General features: G+C 47.9%; 1 protein-coding gene across 1 annotated transcript in view; it reads left to right on the forward strand.

The window, feature by feature from the left end:
• The window catches only part of OTOA (otoancorin), a 72,078-nt gene that overhangs the window by 14,169 nt on the left and 33,033 nt on the right, over window positions 1–24,876 (forward strand). Inside the window, exons 8-17 of the mRNA XM_032328560.1 lie at window positions 2,234–2,469; window positions 6,162–6,283; window positions 9,981–10,081; window positions 12,564–12,703; window positions 14,664–14,787; window positions 17,694–17,909; window positions 19,996–20,163; window positions 21,610–21,750; window positions 24,161–24,219; window positions 24,409–24,526. Of these exons, the coding sequence (XP_032184451.1) occupies window positions 2,234–2,469; window positions 6,162–6,283; window positions 9,981–10,081; window positions 12,564–12,703; window positions 14,664–14,787; window positions 17,694–17,909; window positions 19,996–20,163; window positions 21,610–21,750; window positions 24,161–24,219; window positions 24,409–24,526 (1,425 nt within the window). The remainder of the gene's footprint in view (window positions 1–2,233; window positions 2,470–6,161; window positions 6,284–9,980; window positions 10,082–12,563; window positions 12,704–14,663; window positions 14,788–17,693; window positions 17,910–19,995; window positions 20,164–21,609; window positions 21,751–24,160; window positions 24,220–24,408; window positions 24,527–24,876) is intronic.

A 24,876-nucleotide genomic window follows, 5' to 3' on the forward strand; every position in this document is an offset into this window, starting at 1 on the left:
GCAAAGATATGGCAAAAATGAGGATGCTGCTCTGTGAAAATGATATTGGTTAATGTTTATTGAGGGTTTGCTATGTGTCAGGTGTTATTCTAAGGGAACGGTCAGCAAACCATTTCTGTAAAGGACCTGATACTAAATATTTTAGGTTTTGCAGGCCATGTGTTCTCTGTCACAGCTACTCAATTCTGCTCTTGTAGCAGGAAAGCAAACAGAGGTGGCAGGTAAATGAAGGGATCTGGATATGTTCCAATAAAACTTTATTCACAAAAACGGGCCCTGGGTCAGATCTGGCCTGTGAATCATAGTTTGCCAACACTGTGTTAAGGGTTTAACATGCACGGACCGATTGAGTCCTTTCCAGGACTTCTGAGATAAGGACAATCATAATATTACCATTTCAATGTTCAGATAAGGAAACGGGCTTGGAGAGGTTGAATGAATAACCTTGCATCCCTCCGGGGCTCGAGAGTGGCAGGTCTGAGTTTGGAACCTGGGCTCCTGACTCTGGCTGTGGGTCCTTCTGGCATCTCGTGAAGCCCATTGGCCTCTTCTCAGAATAACTTGTGAAAAATCTATAAAATAAAACACAGAGGATTATAAAAGAAGCCAATTCTATTGAAAGACACTTATCAAAATATATAAAACAAACGCATTGGGAGTATAGTAATTGATGTGCTTCACACATCCAATAACAAGATTTAGCTCTGAGTCAAATAGCTTTTGTAATTTTGAGGAGGTATGGATTATAAAGGAGATTTCAAGATATCTGTGACAACTGTAATGTGTTATGAAAGTGTCTGATTTCTCCTAATGACAACTCCAAGGTCCTACAGGTGGTGCCTTGGTAGCTTATTATCTGCTATTCATTCCTGAAGGAAATGCTGGAAGTGAGTTCTGTGGCAGTAGAATGAAGGTAGCAGTTTCCTCCAATGTTCACAGATGCCCTAAATTCTATCCACAGACCTCTGCTGCAGAACTCTTAGCTGCATTTTTTTTTTAAAAGAATTTATTTATTTATTTGAGAGAGAGAGAGAGAGCATGAGAGGAGAGAGGTCAGCAGGACAAGCAGACTCCCCACTGAGCAGGGAGCCCGATGCGGGACTCGAGCCTGGGACTCCAGGATCATGCCCTGAGCCAAAGGCAGTTGCCCAGCCAACTGAGCCACCCAGGCACCCTCCTAGCTGCATTCTTAACCACGACCCTGTTTAGCTCTGAGAGTAAATGACTGAAGTTAGGAAATGCTCGGCCATGGTTAGAGGTGTGGGCTTGGATGCAGATGCACCTGTTTCAGATCCTAGCTAGCTCTGTGGAAGTCTGGGCAGGTGGCTTATTCTATCTTGTGTTTTCATCACCTGTGATCGTGAGGTAATAACAGCGTAGTATAACCTTTGTTGAGTGTGTGGTCCTTGCTAGTCAGTGGTGGTTACTATGTGTACAGGCTGTGCTGGGTGAAAGACTGAGGTGCCAATCAAATTATGACCAAGCCGTGTCAGCATTCCTGGTAGTTCTGTGGTTCAAAAGAGTCATTTGTTCGTTTGTTTATTCATTCCTTCCTTCATTCATCCTAACAGGCTTTCTCCATATTTTCTGGATTCCAGGCATTCCACTAAGGCATATGGCTTGGGCATCAAGGACTTTTCTGGTTCGACCCCTGCTGCACACCACAGTCATTTGCCTGGGGTCCACCGAAGGGCGGTTAAATCAGACTCTGTGTGGTGGTGCTGGGACCACTCGCCAGTGATTCTGGTGGGCAGTCAGGGTTGAGAACCATTGGCAAGGAGGAATGACAGGCCCATAAGCATCTCTAATGCATCGTGGAGTTTGGCTAAGGTGCTCTTGGGAGCACTTAGTGGAGGGAGAATTTGATCTGACCAAGGTAGGAGGGCCTTTGAGAAGACTTCACCAAGAAGCCAATGACAGTTGAGCTTATCCGTGAGGGATGAGCTGGATTTCACTAGAGGAAGGAGCTGGGGAGGGAATTCCCGCTCAAGCATGCGCCTGAGGTGCGAGTCCTGAGGTAAACTTGAAGACTGAGAAGTTGCCTAGTGTGGGAGAGGCCGGTGAAGGCCTCAACTTGGTTCTGTAATAAATGGAAAGTTCTAGAAGGTCTGACAGAGCAGCATGGTGTTAAACAGTGGTCCTGAATGTCCCCACTGCTAAGTGTGGTTCCTCCCAGGGTTTCCAAATCTAGAGGCCTCTCACAAGACAACCCTACCTTCTTTCTTTACTTTAGGAGCTGGAAGACCTTGTTCTTGACTTGGGAGAGATCCGGAAACAAGCCTTGCAGAGCCCTGGTGTGAACCGCAGCCTGTTTCTCATCACACTGGAGAGGTGTTTCCAGGTGCTGAACTCCCTGGAGTGTGTGGAGATCCTGGGCAGGGTGCTGAGGGGCTCCTCAGGCAGCCTTCTGCAGCCAGAAATCGCAGAGAAGCTCCCCCGGGACCTGCGTGAGGACGCTTTCAAGAACCTGTGAGCGTTTCCCCCAGCCCATGAGCCCCACTCCCCATTTCTTAGAGGCAGTACACGGCAGAGGGGAGAAAGCAAGGGGAGCAGGTTAACCTGTGAGACCTGAAGCAGAGCTTACCGTCTGTGGAGCTTAGAAATGGTTTGCGTAAAACAGTGCCGCCCAAATGTCAGTCATTCTGGTACCATCCTCACAATTTTTGCCGTATCTACACACCGCTGGTACTATTCTTTACTTGTTTTTTGTTTTTCTTTCTTTATAGTGACTCATTCTTTTTTTAAGATTTTATTTATTTATTTGACAGAGAGGGATCACAAGTAGATAGAGAGGCAGGCAGAGAGAGAGAGAGAAGCAGGCTCCCTGCTGAGCAGAGAGCCCGATGCGGGAACTCAATCCCAGGACCCGAGATCACGACCTGCGCTGAAGGCAGCGGCTTAACCCACTGAGCCACCCAGGCGCCCTACAGTGACTCATTTTTGTTTATTTATTTTAAAAGATTTTGTTTATTTATTCATTTATTTGACAGAGGAGAGCGAGGAGAGAGAGAGAAAGCACAAGGATGGGGAACAGGAGAGGGAGAAACAGGCTCCCCACTGAGCAGGGAGCCTGATGCAGTGCTCAGTCCCAGAACCCTGGGATCATGACCCCAGCTGAAAGCAGATGCTTAACTGACTGAGTCACCCAGGAACCCCATGACTCACTCTTTTTAATTAACATTTATTTAAAAAGTAACTTTCAAATCATTACTGTAAGGTCAAGTCCTATTTGGACCAAGTGGGACTGCTGAATATGGCAACAATGAGGCCGTATGGTGACTGTGGCCATGAGGAGAGGTGTGGTGGGAAGCATCCCAGGCCATAGTAGTTAAAGGCGACCAAGGCACTTCATACCCAGTGGCGTGTCTATAATCAAAATGTCAGATAAATATTTGCAAATGACCTATCTGATGAAGGGTTAGTATCCAAAATATATGAAGAACTTTTAAAACTCAACACCCCCAAACCAAACAATTCAATTAAAAAATTGGACAGAGGACAGGAATAGACATTTTTTCCAAAGAAGATAGACAGATAATAAACACATGGAAAGATGCTCCACATCACTCCGCATCAGGGAAATGTGAATCAACACCACAGTGAGTTACCACCTCACACCAGTCAGAATGGCTAAAACTAACAAGTCAGGAAATGACAGATGCTGGCGAGGATGCGGAGAAAGGGGAACCCTCCTACACTGTTGGTGGGAAGGCAAGCTGGTGCAGCCACTCTGGAAAACAGCATGGAGGTGCCTCAAAAAGTTAAAAATAGAGCCACCCGAGGACCCAGGATTGCACTGCTAAGTATTTACCCAAAGGATACAAAAATGCTAATTTGAGGAGAAGCATGCACCCGAATGTCGGTAGCAGCTGTGTCTACAATAGCCAAATTGTAGAAACTACCGAAGTGCCCATCGAGGGATGAGCAGATGAAGAAGGTGAGATCATATACATGTCCCGGATATCACTCAGCCATAACAGGAATGAAATCTCGCCGTTTGCAATGACATGGCTGGGACTGGAGCGTGTGACGCTAAGTGAAATAAATCAGGCAGAGAAAGACAAATACCATATGATTTCACTAATATGTGCAATTTAAGAAACAAAACAAATGAGAAAAGGGTAAAAAAGAGAGAGGCAGGGATGCCTGGGTGGCTCAGCTGGTTAAGCGGCTGCCTTCGGCTCAGGTCATGATCCCGGCGTCCTGGGATCGAGTCCCGCATTGGGCTCCTTGCTCGGCAGGGAGCCTGCTTCTCCCTCTGCCTCTGTCTGCCACTCTGTCTGCCTGTGCTTGCTCTCTCTCTCTCTCTGACTAATAAATAAATAAAAAATCTTAAAAAAAAAAAAAAAAGAGAGAGAGGCAAACCAAAAAACAGACTCTTTTTTTTTTTTTTTTTTGAAACAGACTCTCTGCAGAGAACATACTAATGGTTACCAGAGGGGAGGTGGATGGGGGATGGGTTAAATAGGTGGTGGGGATTAAGGCGTGCCCTTGTGATGAGCACCGGGTGGTGTATGGAATTGTTGAATCACTATATTGTACACTTGAAGCTAATATTACACTGTACGTTAGCTAACTGAAATTTAAAACTAAAACTTAAAAAAAACCCAAACCCAGAACATCAGGTACTAACCAGGGTTGGTGAGGTTATGGAGAAATCAGCACCCTCACGTGGTCAGAATGGGAAATTGCGCAGCCTCTTTGGACAACAATCTGGCCGTTCCTCCAAAGGCCAAGTGCAGAGTTGTCATTCTAACCCAGCAATTCTGCTCCTGGGTGTCTGCCCAAGAGAAATGAAAATGTCTGTCTGCACAAAAACTGGCACGTGAATTTTTTTTTTTATTTTATTTGACAGACAGAGATCACAAGTAGGCAGAGAGGCAGGCAGAGAGAGAGGAGGAAGCAGGCTCCCTGCTGAGCAAAGAGCCCGATGAGGGGCTTGAACTCAGGACCCTGAGATCATGACCTGAGCCGAAGGCAGAGGCTTAATCCACCGAGCCACCCAGGTGCCCCATGCACGTGAATGTTTATAGCAGCATTATTCATAATAAGCCAAAGGGGGAAACCACCCAGAGGTCCATCAACTGGGGGTTAGATAAACAAAATGTGGTGGGTACAGGCCATGCAATAGTAATTTGGCTCTGAAAAGGCCGCAAATGAGGTACAGATGCCTTGTCCAGAATGCGTGACCGTTGGAAGCATCAGGCCAAGTGAGAGAAGCCAGTCACAAAGATGACATATCGCATTCCTCTTTTTATCTGCAATGTCCAGAAGAGGCAAATCTATGGAGACAGAAAGTAAATCAATAGTTTCTAGAGGTTGGGGTGACTAGTAGGTGGGGGGTGGTAGGTAGAGTGTATGGTGTTTCTTTTTGAGATGCTCCAAGTGTTCAAAAATTGAATGTGGTGATGTTTTTCTTTTTTTTAAAGATTTTATTTGTTTATTTGACAGACAGAGATCACAAGTAGACAGAGAGGCAGGCAGAGAGAGAGAGAGAGAGAGAAGCAGGCTCCCTGCTGAGCAGAGAGCCCGATGCGGGACTCGATCCCAGGACCCCGAGATCATGACCTGAGCCGAAGGCAGCGGCTTAACCCACTGAGCCACCCAGGCGCCCTAATGTGGTGATGTTTGTACAACTCTGGGAACACCACTGAATGGTACATTTTCTCCCCACCCCCCGAATGTTACATTTTCAATGGGTGAATTGTATGGTGTGGGAATTATATCTCCATGAAGCTGTTACAAAAAAAAAGAAGAAAAAGGACACGTGGCTTAGCTGGTTAAGCGTCTGCCTGCGGCTCAGGTCATGTTCCCAGGGTGTTGGGATCGAGCCCTGAATTGGGCTCCCTGCTCAGAGGAAAGCCTGCTTCTCCCTCTCCCTCTGCCCCTCCCCCCCAATTGTGCTTTCTCTCTCAAATACATAAAATCGTAAAAAACAAAACAAAACAAAATAAGTGACCAAGAAGAGAGGAAGTGGAGAACACTCTTTGGGAGGTATTTAGAGGTAAAGGACAGAGGAGAAATGGGACGATAGGTGCGTGTAACAAGGAAGGGGGAAGGCTTTTCAACACAAGACCGCTTTGGGTCCATTGGCTGTTTTGACCCTGCCTCTAGTCCTCCAGCTGTTTGTTCCTTAAGTGACACCCGTGTTCGTCATTTAGATCTGCGGTGTTCAAAGATCTCTACGACCAAACCTCGGCTCATTCCCAGAGAGCTCTCTACTCCTGGATGACTGGGATTTTGCAGATGTCCTCCAACGCTAGTGGTGAGCCTGGCCTTCAAGGTAGGGTCACTTTTCAAGGGGGTGTCTGTCCTTAAAGGTGGTGCTTCCTCTCCGAAGACAGGAATTTGATTTCATTGCCATTTCTGATTTTTACCTGTCCTTCCCACCTTCCGAAAAGGGTTTGATGTAGCTTATGGAATAAAACACCCCAGGGGTGCCTGGATAACTCAGTTGTTCAGTGTCCGCCTTTGGCTCAGGTCATGATCCCAGGGTCCTGGGATATAGTCCTACATTGGGCTCCCTGCTCAGTGGGGAGTCTCCCTCTCCCTCTGCCCTGACTCGTGCTCTCTCTCACTCTAGTTCTCTCTCTCTCTCTCTCAAATAAATAAATATAATGTATTTTTTAAAAAGATGTTATTTATTTATTTTAGAGAGAGTACCAGTGGGGGGTGGAGAGGGGCAAAGGGAGAGGGAGAAGCAGGCTCCCCACTGAGCAGGGAGCCCGATGCAGGACTTGATCCCAGGACCCTGAGATCATAACCTGAGCCAAAGGGCAGATGCTTAACCGACTTGAGCCACCCAGGTGCCTCAAATAAATAAAATCTTTAAAAAAAAAAAAAACAACCAAACCAACCACAAACCCCATTCCATCCATACACTTTACACACGTTCACGTCTCCAAGATAAAGATGCCGGAGCATCTTACAGTCAGCGGGCTGTCCTGGCTTGTAAGTGGAACGTCAGTCGCGACAGCATCTCGGATTTGAAAAGAACCTTTCAGAGTGAGGTTTCAAGTTAAAAAATCTGTATCCTAAATCTGGATTAGAGAGGGACGTGGTAAATTTTAAAAAGGAAATCTAGGCAATAAAGCACAGAAATCTAGTGCGAAGTTTCCTGGCAGCCAAGGCAGAAATAGGTCAAGACTCATTTATTTTACAGATGTGTATTAGAGGAGTCAAATTCGTGGAGCCAGAAAGGAGGGAGGCTCGTTGCCAGGGGCTGGGAGGCGGGAGGACCCCGGCGGGGTTGTTGTTTCTTGGAGACCGTTTCGGTTTTGCGAGATGAGCATGTTCTGGAGGTGGATGGTGTTGATGGTTGCACGGCGAGGTGAATGTACTTAATACCACGGAACCATCCACTTACAAATGGTTAAGTTAGTAAACTTTATGTTAGGTTTACTACAACAGCAAAAAAAAAAAAAAAGAATGTGTAGAGGAGTAATGCGGACAGTGTTGCAGATGGCTTCAATTTGTTCGTTTTTAATGTGAGTTGTGTCAACAGAATAAACTTCTTATTTATTTTTTTTAAAGGTTTTATTTATTTATTTGAGAGAGAGCGAGCGAGCATGGAAGGAAAGTGAGAGGGAGAAGCAGACTCCCCACAGAGCAGAGAGCCCGATGCGGGGCTCGATCCCAAGACCCTGGGATCATGTCCTGAGCCGAAGGCAGAGGCTTAACCCATTGCACCACCCAGGTGCCCTAAGAATAAACTTTTTAAACACTTACCAAATCCTACCGTGTGTCAGCTACTGGAGACACAGAGGAAAAGAAGCCAAAGTCTCTGTCTGAGAGAGCTCTTATTGTATTGGAGGAGGGTAGGTGGAGAGAAGTTTTAAACCAGCAAATTAGCGAGAGAGAGAGCGCGTGCACGTGCACACACAGAGAGTCAGGGACCAGTAGGTGATATGAAGAAAATAAAATAAAATGGATAAATGCCGTGGAAAGGCTTAGTGCTTTTGACCAGAACAGGGCTTGACCCTCGTTTTTTTTTTTTAAGATTTTGTGTATTTATTTGACAGAGATCACAAGTAGGCAGAGAAGCAGGCAGAGAGAGAGAGGGAGAAGCAGGCTCCCCACCGAGCAGAGACCCTGATATTGGGCTTGATCCCTAGACCCTGGGATCATGACCTGAGCTGAAGGCAGAGGCTTTAACCCACTGAGCCACCCAGGCGCCCTGGCCCTTGTTTTCTATAAAGGGTCAGAGTGGATGTCTCAGGCTTTGTGGGCCTATAGTGTGGCTCAGCGAGGCAATGCTGTTATCCTGGTGCTAAAGAAGATAATGCCCACAGGTGAGCGGGCGTGGCTGTGTCCCCTGGAGCCTTACTTACTGGCCCTGACGCTGGCATTTCACAATTGTCACATGCCACAACCGTCTTCTTTTGATGTGACTTCCAACCATGTAGAAGTGTAAAAACCAAGTTCACAGCTTCTACAAAAGTTTGAATTGAGACCAAAATGGAAAAATGGAATGGGTCCTGTGAGGCTCTGGGGGAAAGATGTTGCAGGCCAGGGGAACAGCAAGCACAAAGGCCTGGGGGTGGGAATGGGCTTAGTGTTTCGGAGAAACTAAAGGAAGCCTGTGAGATTGGAGTGTAGTGAGGGCCAATCTGTCCTTTTCCTGGAATTAAGCTTTGAGATTTGTGTATAAGGAGCATTCAACAACAGAATAATCAATGCCTTCAGTGTGTAGCACACTTCGCTCTGCCTGACGCATGTTTACGGCCTCCAGAAATCTGCATCTCCCAGTGCGTAACCCCGAGAAGAGCTGCTCGGCCTCTAGACTTCCTGAGCCCTCATCGCCAGAATTTAATGAGAGACAGACTTTCCTTCTAAAATTCCTCTATGCTATGTTTCGTTATTCTACTAAAATGAATTAAAACGAATTCTACTTAGACTTTAAGCTTTTTATTTTTCAGGAAGTTCCTCGAGGTAACTGGGAATACTTTGGGTGTTAAAAATATCCCGGCCTTCCGGATCCTTGGTCTGCCGAAATACGGTTTATGCTCTATAATTAATTGAACTCTAACAACTCAGCTTGGTTCCTGATGGATTGAGTGGTTCTCCCCCAGCCCCCCCTTGCCCAGTTCTCTAGCCCTCTGGGACCAGCCCTTCTAATAACCAAGTCACATGTCATCTAGGGGGTCCTAGGGTGTTCACCTGTGCTCACCCCAATGGTTCTGACTCTTGGGCTAGGAGGCATCTTGTTGTTCTTTTTTTAAATTAAATTAAATTAAATTTTTTTTTTTAAAGATTTTGTTTATTTTATTTGACAGAGAGAGAGATCACAAGTAGGCAGAGAGGCAGGCAGAGACAGAGGGGGAAGCAGGCTCCCTGCTGAGCAGAGGGCCCGATGCGGGGCTCGATCCCAGGACACTGAGATCATGACCTGAGCCGAAGGCAGCGGCTTTAATCCACTGAGCCACCCAGGCGCCCCTAAATTAAATTTTTAAAAAAGATTTTAGTTATTCATTTGACAGACAGAGATCACAAGTAGGCAGAGAAGCAGGCAGAGAGAGGAGGAAGCAGATGCGGAGCTCTATTCCAGGACCCTGGGATCATGACCCGAGCCGAAGGCAGAGGCTTTCACCCACTGAGCCACCCAGGCACCCCGCGTCTTGTTGTGCTTGTGACTCAGCTCACACAGCAGCTGACTTCACCATCTCATCTGGGCATGAGAGTCATTGCCCCTGGCTTTTTGCAACAGCTCTTGGTGATGGAGTCACTGTGCCCTGTAAACACTCCCCTGTTCTTCCTTTTCCCCAAGATGCCACCCACACAATGCCAAGGTGTAGCGTAAAGTCTTACAGGTAGGAGGCTGTCTGTGAATGGTTGTTGAATGAATGAATGAACACAAGAAGGAGGTCCTGACATCAAAGATATTTTTGACTATGACATACCAGGCAGAGGCCATTATCTATCTATCTATTTATTTATTTAATTTATTTATACATTTCTCCATTTATTTATTTTTTTTGCAGATGACTCTGTTTCATGGGTCAGTGCAGAAAACTTATGGATTTTGGGCAGATATATGGTTCACCTATCGTTTGAAGAAATTGCAAAAATCAGTCCTGTAGAAGTAAGTGGGAAACGTACATTTCCCCGCCCCCATCTGCACGCCATCCTGGGAAGGGTGTGCTCTAAACCGCTCGTGTTCAGCCAGCCAGTCAGGGTGCTCTGGAAAATTGGATACCCACCTCAGCCGGTATATCTAGAATCTCTGAAGAGAACTCTTGGGATGAGATCTCAAGCGGCCCGTCATCAGATTGTGTTTAGGGTAGACGAGCCAAGAAAAGAACGAGAATCGTAGACAACCAAGATAGCTCTGAGGTGAACAAGCATGGCATAAAGAAAATGTTGGCTGTGAACCAAGAATCATTTTAGGGTATTTTTGTATTCAAGAAAGGCCAAGTATTACTAGAGACTTCTATTTATAACGACGTCTATATTGCCATTCCAGCTATGAGCACTGGTTGGGTTTTAACCATAGTGTCTACTGGTTGGGTTTTAACAATAGAGTCTACAGTTGAGAAATGTACACATTCTAAGGTTCCTTTCACTCACTGGTCAGCCTGTCTCTGTCCTCCTGATGTTGACCCAGTGACACCAGAGTTCCTTGAACATCACGATACTGGAATGCAGCCTCCAAAGATGCTTCCAACAAGGAGGCATTCATAAAGACTTTGGGGCTTGTGTTCAGTTTTTATCATGTGTGCCTTGACTTTTTTCTGGCCAGTGAGAGAAGTGTTTGTATCACAAGACTGGCTTGCTCAAGGGCAAGTTGATCCAACAATGTCTTCTTATTGTGAAACCGGATGCAGAACCAGGTTCTTCTTTTTCTTTTTTAAAGATTTTATTTATTTATTTTTTGAGGACAGAGAGAGAGAGAGAGAGAGAGAGAGAGAGAGTGCGCAGGCACAAGCGGAGGGGGAGGGGCAGAGAGAGAAGCAGGCTCGCATCTGAGCAGGGACCCCAATGCAGGACTCGATCCCAGGACCCTGGGATCATGACCCGAGACAAAGGCAGACACTTAACCAACTGAGCTGCACAGGCCCCCCCCCCACCAGGTTCTTCTTTTTAAGAAAAATTTTTAGAACTTTTAATTGAAGTACAGTTGACTTATCTAGGTTCCTCTTTTTAACCTAGGAGGCTGAGACTATTTCAAACATCTTTCAATTTTATAATCCTCAGTTATAAAGTGGATTAAACCTCAGTTTCACTCTCCCAATATTGAGTGAACTTCTGGAAGTTAGATGGAGATTAAATTGTTAGGAAGCTGGACACCTGCGGAGGAGTTTCTAAGGTCAGGAGGTCACTTGCAGCTTTTCTTCATCTTCTAAAAGTGTAGACAAGGGAAGTAAAGCCACAGGATACCAACACTAAGAGGGAATTTTATGTGGACAGAGTAGAATCCACAAGAGAGGGACAACTTCATGAGCACAGAATAACAGTGCATAGAAGGACAGGAAACTTCGGCTTGACATCCTTGGACACTAGGCAGAAAATGAACAAGAGGAGAAAGAACCTGAATGGTATATTTAATACAGTTGAACCTATATATCTCCATCTTTCTCTATCTTTGTATCTTACCAAGGGAGCACACACTCTTTTTCATCACCCAACACCCATTTGTAAACTCATTCATCTATTAAAAAAACCCCTGATGCCCCAAACTGCAACATTTGGGGACTGCCATCTCTGACCTCTACATAACAAATCTACAAAGAAATGGGCAAACATTAGCTTTCAAAGAGTTCAATGGCTCAGATACTAAAATAGAACATTTTCCTAAGTGTTGGGTTAAGGAGGAAGCCAAAACAGTTATTACAGAGTGTTGAGAAATCAGTGACAACTGGGTATTTACCCTAAAGATACAAACATAGTGATCCGAACGGGCATATGCACCTGAATGTTTATAGCAGCGATGTCCACAATAGCCAAACTATGGAAGGAACCTAGATGTCCATCAACAGATGAATGGATAAGGAAGATGTGGTATATATACACAATGGAATACTATGCAGCCATCAAAAGAAATGAAGTCCTGCCATTAGTGATGACGTGGATGGAACTAGAGCGTATCATGCTTAGCGAAATAAGTCAATCGGAGAAAGACAACTATCATATGATCTCCCTGATATGAGGAAGTGGAGATGCAGCGTGGGGGGTTTGGGGAGTAGGAAAAGAATAAATGAAACAAGATGGGACCGGGACGGAGACAACCCATAAGAGACTCTTAATCTCACAAAACAAACTGAGGGTTGCCAGAGGGAGGGGATAGGGAGAGGGTGGTGGGGTTATGGACATTGGGGAGGGTATGTGCTATGGTGAGTGCCATTAAGTATGTAAACCTGGCAATTCACAGACCTGTACTACTGGGGCTAATAATACATTATATGTTTATAAAAAAAATTTTAAAAATGAATTAAAAAAAAAAAGAAATCAGTGACCAGGGGAACTGAGTCTCTGAGATGGGGCACAGCGCGGACCACTGGCGGTGGGGGGTGCTGCTTGGGGCCAAGTCAGCCCTCCCCACCAGTCTTCCTGTCCTTGTCCACCAGATTGGGCTGTTCATCAGCTATGACAATGCCACCAAGCAGCTGGACACGGTTTATGACATCACGCCCGAACTGGCCCAGGCGTTTCTGGAGAGGATCAGCTCCTCCAGCTTTGACATGAGGAACACCTCCACCATCCACAGGCAAGGGGCAAGGGCTCTGGGTCCTCTGAGTTGTTTCCCCAAATGTGATGGAAGCACCAGCTTCCTCTGAGCATCAGAGGGCCCTGGGAGGGAAGGAAGGCTGCTGGCCCGTCTCTTTAAATACCCGCATGTCTCTGTGCACGTGAGGCGAGGTATTTCCCCCCAAAAACACCCTTGGGTGGGGTGGAACAAATTCTTTCTGAACCTCTCTCCTGTGCCAGGCATTTGAGGCAACCAGCTCTGAGCACAGAAAGAGAAGAACTTAAATACTCGGTGCCCAATCCATTCCAAGGTCCATGTGTAGCTTCCATTAGGGTGGTCGAGCTTTTGGGTGCCCATATTTGTGAACCTCTTGCTATCCAGATTCTCAGGTGGAGGGTCACAGATGGCGTCAGCTCTGGAATTTAGTGTGTGCACCATGATCCTCCAGGAATGACTTCCTGCAGGGCAGGGCGGGGGAGCTGTGGGCTTGATAACCCCAGAAAGGGTTTGGATGTTAGTGGGGAGGGATCCAGCATTGTCTCACCATCTCTCTGTCTCTCAAGGCCACGTGTCACCCTGTTACCTTAAATTTCATCAAAGAGTCACTTGTAGAGAATGTTCTTATATGAAACTATCAAATTTTCTTCCCCCCACCCCTAGTAATCTTTACCCATAAGCATGGGTCCCCTTTTTCTATGGTCATACAAAAATAGCTTGGTGGTTAAGAACACAGGACCTGGGGCCAGACTTCCCGGGTATAATCCCGGCTCTGCCACTTACAAGTTGTGTGATTTTTGGCTGCGTCAGTTCACCTCTCTGTGCCTCCGTTTCCCCATCTGTAAAATGGGAGATAATAATCTGCCTGCCTCACTCAGGTCCTTGTAAGGATTGTGCACGCCTGCCACATAGTAAGTGCTCAAGAAATGTTAGTTATTCTTAACATGGTTATAAATATTCAGTCTTCATGTCCTCTGCGTCTTTTCTCATCTGACACATTTTCAGATCCTTCTGCTGACCTGATTGCTCTCCCGTGGACATGTCTGAGCATGTCAGTGTCTTTCTGAGAGGGTCGATCCAGGTGGAGCATGGTCAACCAGGTGGTCCACTCATGCAAAATTGGATAGATTTCATACGGACTCTAAGAGCATCCATTAATGAAGGAGCGTCTGGTGTCTACCAGCAAGTGTACTCATTAAACTCTCACGGTACTCCTGATTCCTCTGTTCATCATATTTATTGTGATGTGCTATGATGAACAAAGTCAACCTCCCTTTTATTAAAGGCCCAGAGAGACAGGGTCACCCTGTACAGTAGTACATAATGTGGACTGATCAACTATGCATGCAGCAGCTTTGCAGAGAAATTAAGTAGCTTATTGGATCAAACATTCTAGGCAGCTGGGCTTCAATCTTGTTGGCCTAAGCTATGCTCTTAACCACGAAGTACAGTGTTCCCAGCTAGACCAGGGTTCAGATCCCACCTCTGCCCTTACACTACCCCGCTTCCTGTCTTTTTTTTTCCTTTTGAGGTCATCATCATCTAGGGGTATAAGTTGTAAACGATGCTGGAAATAATCTGCCTCAGAGACTGCTCTGAGATGAGCAAACCCTATATCTCCATGTGAAAAATGGGGACTTTCCTGTGGCTGACTCAGCATCCCACATTCCTTATGTCCCTGAGTGCCCTGGGAAGAGAGACGGTGTAGTTGGATGGGTCTAGATTTAAGTCCTGGCTCCACTCCTTGTCTCGGGCAACTAACTTAACTGCTCTGACTCTATTTGCCCTTCTGTGAAATGGGGCTAATCCGATCATCTGCCTCGTAGGGCTGCTGTGATGGGGTGATCCGGGCACAGGGCTCAGCATAATCCTGGCACACAGTAGCTGCTCTGACCATGACTCTTTGTTCTGCGTGGGACAGGGCTGTGGTTGTGGCCCGCAGCTCTGAGCCCCACGCCAGCACCCTTATCTTCCCACACAGGCTGGGGCTGCTGGTCTGTTTCTACGATGACCTGGATTTGCTGGACGCCGCCGTGGCCCAAGTCCTCCTGCACCAGATGATCAAGTGTAGCCGCCTGAGGGGCTTCCAGGCTGGGGTTCAGAAGGTGCCATGGGGGTACAGGGCCCTGGGGAAATGGCTGGAGAAATGGGGAGCAGAGTCTTGCCTGGCCTTTGAGGAAAAAACACATCAGCTGACTCAGGATCCAGGTCCAGCCACAGCAGATGGCATCCCGAGTCCTGGGATGAGCTTAAAATGGGAAGAAATGACATAAAGCAGTAGAAGGGAAAACCTGGGACAGATCAAAATTCAGAGTGGCCGCCTTGAACTCAGCTGTGCGTATGGATTGCTTGGGATCGTCAGTGTGGATTCTCATTCAGTGGGTCTGAGCAGAGCCCTGAGTGGAGATTGTACTTCTTTCTTTTAGTAAAGATTTTATTTGTTTATTTGCGGGAGGGCACAAGCGGACAGAGGGGCCAAGGGAGAGGGAAGAGAAGCGGGTTCCCCGCTGAGCAGGGAGCCTGATGCAGGGTTTGGTCCCAGGACTCTGGGATCAGGACCTGAGCTGCAGGCAGACGCTTAAGCAACTGAGCTACCCAGGCGTCCCCAGGCACTGCACTTCTAGCAAACGTCCAAGCCGTGCTGAAGCAGCTGCTCTGGTGACTGTGCCTGGAACTGAAGGAGATAACACAGGGCTCTCAGACCTGGGTCTGCCCTGGTAGCACCCCACCAGCTCCGTCCCCGGGGGCTCTGTAGGTATTGGTCCGTGCTGTGGCCGGGGGAGGGTGTTTCAAAAGGTCCTCACGTGATTCCAGTGCAGCCAAGGTTGAGAGCGCTGATTACTGGGTATTTACGGAGTTCTTAGGCGGAAGTTCTGGCACAGACATTCTCGCTTTCCCTCTCCCGCCACCCCCTCTCCTTCCTTCCCTTCAAGTGTCAGTTCTGCCTGGCTTCTCTTGTGTTTTTTAGCCCCCCCTTTTTTTTTAATTAAAAAGATGATATGAAAACAATATTAAAAGTTTGGGGCACCTGGCTGGCTCAGAGAGTAGAACATGCAACCCTTAATCTCAGGGCCATGAGTTCAAGTCCCAGGGGGGGAAAGTAGCCTACTTAAAATAAAAAAATAAAAGAAAAAGAAAATTTTGATAATGCCATCAGTAATTCCATAGTAGTTTTTTTTTTTTAAGATTTTATTTATTTGACAGAGAGAGAGAAATCACAAGTAGGCCGAGAGGCAGGCAGAGAGAGAGGAGGAAGCAGGCTCCCTGCGGAGCAGAGAGCCTGACGTGGGGCTTGATTCCAGGACCCTGGGATCACGACCTGAGCCAAAGGCAGAGGCTTTAACCCACTGAGCCACCCAGGCGCCCCTTCATAGTAGTTTTTCACACGCAACTATAAAATCCCCAGTCCCATCTGACATTGAAAATAGTCATTATGATCCTGACCAGTGCATGTTTTTATTTTCAAGGGAAAGGATCCCTCCGAAGCCAACTCAAACCAAACATCAAAAAATGAATGTGATTTTAAAGCCACAGGCCTAAGCGGTGACCGCCCTGACCAAGAAAGACCAACACAATTAAGATATAAGATTAGCCTTTGGGATCACCTAGCTCAGTACTTCCCAGACCAGAGGGTGCATGACAGTCACCGGGAGGGTTTGTTAAAATGCTGGTTGCCGGGCCTCCTGCTCAGGATCTCTGGTTCAGAAGGACCTGGGTAGAGCCTGAGAATCTGCATTTATAACAAGGTTCCGGGTCATGGTGCTGGTCTAGGACCACAGTGCTTTGACAAGCCCTGCTCAAGAGCATGCCTTGGTCTTACAGATATGGGAGCTGAGCCGCTGGGAAGGAGAGCCGAGGAATTCGGACAACCAGGGGCTATGAACGCTTTCTTTCACTTCACTCTGCTGCCTCCCAGTGGCCATTTCAGTATGGCCTGGTACACTCGGTGCACACTTCTGATAGGAATATAGCCTTCCCGCAACTTCAGATGTTAAAACATGCACCGTTCTCATTTTTTGATACAGAGGTCATGTTACAAGCAGTAACTTTATCACCTTCTTTACTGTGGTTAGGAAACACACTTAACTAGAGAGGCATAGGATAATGAAATCATTATTAAGGCAATCCCAGAAGAGTGAAAATCTGTGTAAGACCTAAGTAAAAAATACAGAAAGTGTTTCTGTTCATAGTACAACCACGTGAAAGCGACATGCTGTAGTTTACTTTTTTTTAAAGATAAGTATTTATTTGAGAGAGAAAGAGAATGAGCATGAGTGAGGGGTCGGGGTTGCGGGGGGGTGGGGGAGAGGCAGAGGGAGAAGCAGATTCCCTGCTGAGCAGGGTGCCTGAATGGGGCTGCGTCCCAGGACCTTGAGATCATGACCTGAACCAAAAGCAAGAGTCAATTTCTTAACAAACTGAGCCACCCAGGCACCCCTAATCATGGTTATTTTTATGAAGTAGGAGTATCAGGAGCCTTTTACTTTCTTGTTACTGTTGAAAATTATTTTTACACGATTATATTATATATATAATATATATATATTATCTGTATTATCTGTATATATTTATATATAGTATATATTTTACATATATATATATTATATAACTATATAATGTTGGATGTTTTATGAAAGAAAACCAGCCATGTAAATGGATGCAGAGTTCAGGGTCACAGAAGGACAATAGATGCTATGAGAAGGTGGTTGACTGATACAGACAAAGTGGACACAATTTCCTTCTGCCATGTTTCAAGGTTGATTTAATAGCAAATTAATATTTAAATGAACTACAAAGTGAATTTGCAGCATTTTAAGGTCAAGGCCAGAGGAGGTGGTGCTCTCACTGGGTGATGCTCTCCTGTGTTTTTTCACTCTCACTGGGGCCACTCACTGGCCAGAGCTCAACTGGGCAGGGCGGGGCAGGGTGTGGCCACTACCCCAGGGCGTAGGCAGAGGGCGCCACTGTCCAGCTTGTTATCCACCCTCATGCCGGCTTGCTTCCCTTCTAGCTCAAAGCCGACCTCCTGGACATCGCCACGGAGAACCAGACCCTCAATGAGACTCTGGGCTCTTTGTCGGATGCGGTTGTGGGCTTGACCCCCACTCAGCTGGAATCCCTCTCCCCCGAGGCTGTGCATGGCGCCATCTCTACCCTCAACCAGGTCTCAGGCTGGGCCAAGAGCCAGGCCATCATCTTGTCTGCCAAATACTTGGCCCATGAGAAGGTCAGTTGGAGCTTTGAACTCTTTTTTTTTTAATGCTCTGAGGCCCAAGGGCCAGTGACACACAGCAAGGACAGCCCGTCAGTACGAAGATGGTGCCAAAGAGGACCCACTCTGCCATTTACTAGCTGCGGGACCCTGGACAGTCGGCTTACCTTATTTTTGCCTCAGTTTCCCTATTTATAGGATGGGGATAGTGATAGCACCTCTCCTTAGGATGGCTGCGAGGTTTCTGTGGGTCAGCCCACAGGAAGAGGTTGGAGCATGTGACCTGGAGTGTAAGCTCGGTGAATGGTAGCTCCTGTGTTTTTTCACAAAGCTTGGGACCCATCCTGGGATTTCCTTGCTTGTTGTTGAGGCTGAGAACGTATCCCTCACCCTGAGACGAAAGATAAGCTATTTTATTCATCTTGGGTGGCAAGGAAGGAGGTCTTGTTTGGAGGTGGCGGGAGCCTTAGTCCATGTCCTGATGTTCCTGGGGAGGGAAATGAGTCCTTTTAGCTGGGGAAATCATCTCTCTGCCCTGGGCTCAGTAGAAGGGGCTCCAGAGCCCCAAGTCCCTAAACATTTTGGATGTCCTGCTCTTTCTGTCCATAGCCATGTCCTGGGGTGCAGGCTAGTTCATGAGGACTGGACTAGAGACCGATTCCAAAATGACAATAATAACAGATGCTCATTAAGGGCTGCTTGTGTCCCAGGTTCGGGTCTAAGTGAGTTAATTGTTCAATTAACAACCATTTGAGGTTAGTAGTGTGTTATAACCTTCATTTTCCATGTCATTCACAAGAGGCACAGATTATATAAGGGAATTGCCAGGGTCCCATAAAAGGGACACAGCTGGGATTGAACCCAGGATGTCTGGCTTCAGAGTCTGCAGAGTCAGAGTCTGCTTGCTTAAGTCCCATGCTAACTGCCTTTCTGACTCAAGGCCACAGCTAGCCCTTTCCTCTTGTCCTTTGTAGGGGACAATTTAGTTCGAAGGCTTTGCAGCCCTTCTCTGTTTTGACTGGGGCCCTGTGAGTTTACTTGCACAGTTCAACGGGCACTTGATTTCAGGGAGCTAAGGGAGCCTGTCTTGCTCCTCCCAGCCCTGGACAAAATAGCTTGTCTCTTGCCTAGTGTCCATATTTTCCTGCAGAGAGGTGAGGCTGTCGTTATGAAGAAGCCAAGAGCTCAAAAGCTCGTGCCTTCCTTGAGGACGGTAGAGACTGTCCATTCTACAGAGCACAACACCAAACCATCCCACTGGCTTTTTGCAGAGCTAAGGAATGAATGGCCCTGATTATATGGAAAACCATCTAGCATCTTTACTCTAAAGGAAGGAGACAAAACAAGTAGAGTTTCTGAAGGGGCAGACACCCACAATCATGTTTGTCGTAAAATATCAGACCCATATCCTGAAACATTTTTTCCAACTCAAAGCTTCTACACGGAGATGGATGAGCACGGGGCTTTGCTATGTCACGAGACATCATGAGAAAAGTGAGCTGCCTGGGGGTCATGGATGAGGGGGTGAGGCTGGGTAAACTGAGAGCCCCACAACCTACGTCAGGGGGCAGCTGCTGGTCAGTTCTTGCCAACTGTTGCCAGTGTGGGCCTGGTATTGCCTGGTGTTCAGATTTTTTTAAACCTGGATTTTTGTTGGAAATTTCCCCAATTTTTAATTTTTTAAAAAAGATTTTGTTTATTTATTTGACAGAGAGAGATCACAAGTAGGCAGCGAGGCAGGCAGAGAGAGAGAGAGGAGGAAGCAGGCTCCCCAATTTTTAAATGTAGTCAGCTCGTCAAAGTTCAACACACACACAAAAGCCCATTGCCTGGTCAGCTGTGGTACATGGTCATGACTTTCTGATATTTGCATTGTGGCCTCAGACAGCATAGGACGCCCCAGGCAGGGCACTTGCCTCATGTGTCGTGTCTTGATAGTGACTCTCTTTCCTGAGGGAAGGAAGGAAAATCTGGGAAGGCAGCATGTGTCTTGCTCCCCGTGGTGCCCCTGGCTCCCATCCAGATCCCCGGCACGCTGTGGAGAGTCTCCAGGTGAGAAACCAGAGCAGGACCTCATGGTCCTTGTGGCCGGTCTTCCCAGGTACCGTCTTTCTACAACGTCAGCCAGATGGGAGTGCTGCTGGCTGGGCTGGGCACCCAGACCTTCCGCGCCATGGATCGCAGGGACCTCTTGCAGGTCCTGAGAAGCGCTGTCTCCTTGCACGTGTCCGACTTGTCCCCTGCCCAGAAGCAAGGTGTCCTCAGCAAGGTGAGGGAAGACATGTAGTTCTCAGCCATGTGGTTCGCATGTGGTTTTGGGGTTTGGGGCTGTAACTTTGGGCCATTGACTCAGGGCGGGGGGTAGCCCAGCCTTTGGTGAGGGTGCCTCGTGAAGCTTCCCTCATGGGGCCACATTCTTTCCTTTCCAGGAAGAGACCCTTGGCTCCCGCTACATCTTTCCTTCCTTCTTTCTTCCTTCCTTCCTTCCTCCCTCCCTCTCTCCCTTTTTTCTTTCCTCCCTAGATTTACATATTTATTTTAGAGAGAGAACATGAGTGGGAGGGCAGAGGGAAAGGGGGAGAGAATCTCAAAACAGACTCTGAGCTGAGCCTGATGCAGGCCTGGAGATCATGACCCTGAACCAAGAGTTGGACACCTACCCAACTGCACCACCCAGGCACCCCAAGGGTCACGCTATATTTCTTCCCAGACCCCAGTGCTTTCCTTAGCCAGTTGACTCTGGAAGACTTCTTCTCTTCTCTCTCTCTCTCTTTTTAGATTTTATTTATTTATTTGTCAGAGGGAAAGAGGAAGGGTGAACGCAAGCAGGGAAAGCCGTCAGCAGAGGGAGAAGCAGACTCCTGGCCGAGCAGGGAGCCTGGTCCCAGGACCCTGGGATCATGACCTGAGCTGAAGGCAGATGCTTAACGGACTGAGCCACCCAGGCGTCCCTGGAAGACTTTTCTTAAATTAGGTTTCTTGATATGATAATGTTTTGAAAGTTTGTTTTTCAAATCTCAAAATGAACCCTGAGGTTTGCAGAGTGCTTCTGAAAGCCCCTTCCTGATCTGAAGTCACACCTATGTTCTCCTTTCTCACTTGGCAGTGGGTCTTTGGGCATCCTGTTCTCTTGGACCTGCTGCGTCCAGTTGCAAAATCTGTTAAGAAACCAAACCCAAGGGCGCCTGGGTGGCTCAGTGGGTTAAGCCGCTGCCTTCGGCTCAGGTCATGATCTCAGGGTCCTGGGATCGAGTCCCGCATCAGGCTCTCTGCTCAGCAGGGAGCCTGCTTCCTCCTCTCTCTCTCTCTGCCTGTGTCTCTGCCTACTTGTGATCTCTCTCTGTCAAATAAATAAATAAAATCTTTAAAAAAAAAAAAAAAGAAAGAAACCAAACCCAAGAAGTTTGGCTTAAAACACCAACAGCTTGCAGATAGTGATAGCACGGCTGGTTAAAACAAAGAGTGTGGGTTCTGGAATAAGACAGACTTATGCTTGAGTCTTACTTGTCAGCTTATAACCAGGTGCTTATTAAGCCTCAGTTTTCTCACCTGCAAAATGGGGTAAGGATAGTGCCCCACCTCCTAGGGTTGCTGAGTGGAGATGGTGCGTTTCATGGGGTCTGAGACCACTGACACAGGGCGTGCCCCCCTCACCCCCCCAAGCTCAGCACACTTTCTACGAGGTGATTATTTTGCTCATCCTCATTCTTGGCAGATGATCGAAACAGGAGATGCTGCCTCGAACATTGTGGAAATACAAGGGGCTTTCTTTAAGGAAGTATCTCTTTTCGATTTACGGAGGGAAGCCGGATTTAACACCACAGTCCTAAAGGAAAAGGAGCTTCGAAGGAGCCAGGTATGACCACTGAGGATTCTGATACCAATTTGGATGTGTGAATGTTGGGGGGAGTGGGTTCCCCACACCAACAAGGAATTCTCCGACATCAGTTGGGTGTCCTGTGTTTCAACTCAGTTCTGACTCCGTCTGCCTGGTGATGGCATCAGATCCCACAGGGTAAGGGTTCAGCCCTACCATCCTACACCCCCTACCCCTCAACGTCCGATCCCAGGCACAAGTCCTTGTCATCATCCCCCCTGCTTCTGACCTACCAGCTGGAGATCGAAGGTTCCAGTGACTGCGCTGCTCTCACTTTGGTTTGATTAACTTGATCGAGCGGCTCACAGAACTCAGAGAAACATTTCCCTTACTAGATCAGCGTTTTATTGTAAAAGGATGTAACTCGGGAACAGCCAGAGGGAAGAGATACGCGGGACAAGGTGTGGGGAATGGGCCCAGAGCTGCTACGGCCTCTCCAGACGGGCACCCCTCCCAGCACCGACCCCTCTTCGCCGGCTTGAAGCTCTCAGAACTGGGTGCTTTGGTTTTTTTTTGTTTGTGTTTTTAAACATTTTATTTATTTGTTTGACAGAGAGAGATCACATGTAGGCAGAGAGGCAGGCAGAGAGAGAGGAGGAAGCAGGCTCCCTGCTGAGCAGAGAGCCCTATGTGGGGCTCGATGTGGGGCTTGATCCCAGGACCCTGGGATCATGACCTGAGCCGAAGGCAGAGGCTTCAACCCACTGAGCCACCCAGGCGCCCCTGCTTTGGGGTTTTTATGGATGCTCCATCACTCACGCATGCTTGAGGAAGTCCTTGGCGGTTGGTGACTGATTCAGCCTCCAGCCCGTCTCCCCTCCTGGAAAGTTCCAGCCCTCCAGTCCTGTGTTTGGTTCTGCCAGCCACATCCGTCCACCATCAGGTGATTTCAAAAAGTCATCATTAATGTGAGAAAAGAGGCCTTGCTTGCTCTCCTCACTTAGGAAATTCCCAGGGTTTTAGGGGCTGGTGCCAGGAAAGGGGATAAGACCAAATACAGATTTCTTCTTAGAAATCCCAGTGTCACAACCACAGTGCCCAGATGGCTCCTGGATTTCTGACTCCCTGCCTTGTGGGAAAGTTCTGTTTTAAGGTTAATTGGGTAAAAAGAAATTTATTTTTGTGTGATTACACTCAGGGGACAGAACAGTGTCCTGCTGAAGTCGGACGAGACCTGAGCCTGAATCTGGGTACTGCCATTTATTAACTCTGGGGGAGCTACTTATTAACTCTGGGGGAGAAAAGCCTCAGTTTTCTCAGTGTGAAATGGTTTCTTTCTCTCTTTCTTTTTTTTTTTTTTTTAAAGGTTTTATTTATTTACCTGACAGTGATAGAGGGAACACAAGAAGTGGGGAGCGGGAGAGGGAGAAGCAGGCTCTCCACTGAGCAGGAAGCCCGAAGCGGGGCTCGATCCCAGGACCTCGGGATCATGACCCGAGCCGAAGGCAGACGCCCAATGACTGAGCCACCTAGGCACCCTTTTCTTTCTTTTTTTTTAAATGATTTATTTATTTTAGAGAGAGAGCGTGAGGCTGTAGGCACCTGCTGGGAGATGGGGTCCGGTGGGGATGGGCAGAGGGAGAGGGAGAGAGAGAATCTTCGTGATGGCAAGACTGGGGTGGGAGAGGTCCCCAAACCCAATCCTGCTCCTGAGGAAGAGTCTGGGGCCACACACAGAGCTTCGGGAACTTACCTCCCTAGCTGTTGCTTTATCCTGGGCCTGGGCTGCCACGCCACAGATGCCTCTGTCTCATGCTGGCTCATAATTTATTCTGTTTGGGGAATTACGCTCAAAGTTTCAGAGTCTATAAAATAGATGGATGTCATACGTGATCGCATCTGCAAGTTAGGTGTTCTGTAAAATTACGTTTCTTAAAACAAATGGCTCCCCTGCCTACCAGGTATTGTTCTTGTCGAGTGCCCGTCTGGCAGGGCCGGAGGGGAGCGTGTGCCGCAAGCAGGAGTTACTTTATCCACGGTACTTTCTAGCCCCTCCTGGTCTAGTCCGCCCTCCCTCCTGCTTTTGCTTCCCGGGCCCTGGCAGGGGGGCGCGGACCCAGGAGCTGTCCAGCACCTTCAGAGCGCATCAGCACCCTCGCAGAGCATTGGAAATAAACCTGCAGCCCCGCAGCCCGACGGCTTTGCTCCTCATCCGTGTTCTAGAGACGGGGTCCTCCAGGTGGGGGGGAGCGAGAGCACGCGTCCTGCCGCCGCCGGTTCAGATCCCAGCCCTACCACCTAGCAACTGTATGGGCCTGGGTCAATAACCTAGCCTGTTCGGCTTCCATGACCCCGTCTGTAGAATGGGATCATCATGTGCCTTCCCCACAAGGCCTCACGGTGCATGAGTGAGGGCTCCGTCCACGCGGCAACCCTTCTTTTCCCTCAGGCCTTGTTCCTGTATGAGCTTCTGTCGACGTCGACCAGAAGGCCCGAGGAGCTCCTGAGGTAGGCTCCTGAGGTACTCAGCCTGCGGGCTGATGAGCCCTTTGGAGGCTTATTTCCCGGGAAGGAGAGTTGGGCCGCCCAGTCCGGAGCCTCTGCCCCAGCAGACCTGCCTCCTCTTGCCCCTTCTTCCCTCTCCCCTCCCCCCTCCCCACGCGCTTCTTTTTCTTGCTTCCTCGCTCTGTTTTCTAGCACGGGGCAGCTGATCAAAGGCGTGACGTGCTCCCACATAGATGCCATGAGTGCGGACTCCTTTCTGGCCCATTTCCACTATTTTGAGAACAGCCTCTCCCTGCTCTCACCGTATCAGGTACCATTACAGCACGTTTCGAACTTCTGAGTCTCGTCCCTGCCCTAGTCGTTGGCCTGGACTGACTGGGAGGGGGGGCGGGGGGAGGGTTGGTTAAGCTATTTGTGCCAGGATTATTCCCATGCAAGTGCTGATGGGGGGGCCAAATATGGAACCGGGTTTTCTCCAGTTTTCTTTTCTTTTCTTTTCTTTTTTAAAAGATTTTATTTATTTATTTATTTGGCAGACAGAGATCACAGTCAGGCAGAGGGGCTGGCAGAGAGAGAGAGGAGGAAGCAGGCTTCCCACTGAGCAGAGAGCCTGATGTGGGGCTCAATCCCAGGACCCTGAGATCATGACCTGAGCTGAAG

Source organism: Mustela erminea, chromosome 20, assembly GCF_009829155.1.
Source record: "Mustela erminea isolate mMusErm1 chromosome 20, mMusErm1.Pri, whole genome shotgun sequence".
Classification (NCBI taxonomy): domain Eukaryota; kingdom Metazoa; phylum Chordata; class Mammalia; order Carnivora; family Mustelidae; genus Mustela; species Mustela erminea.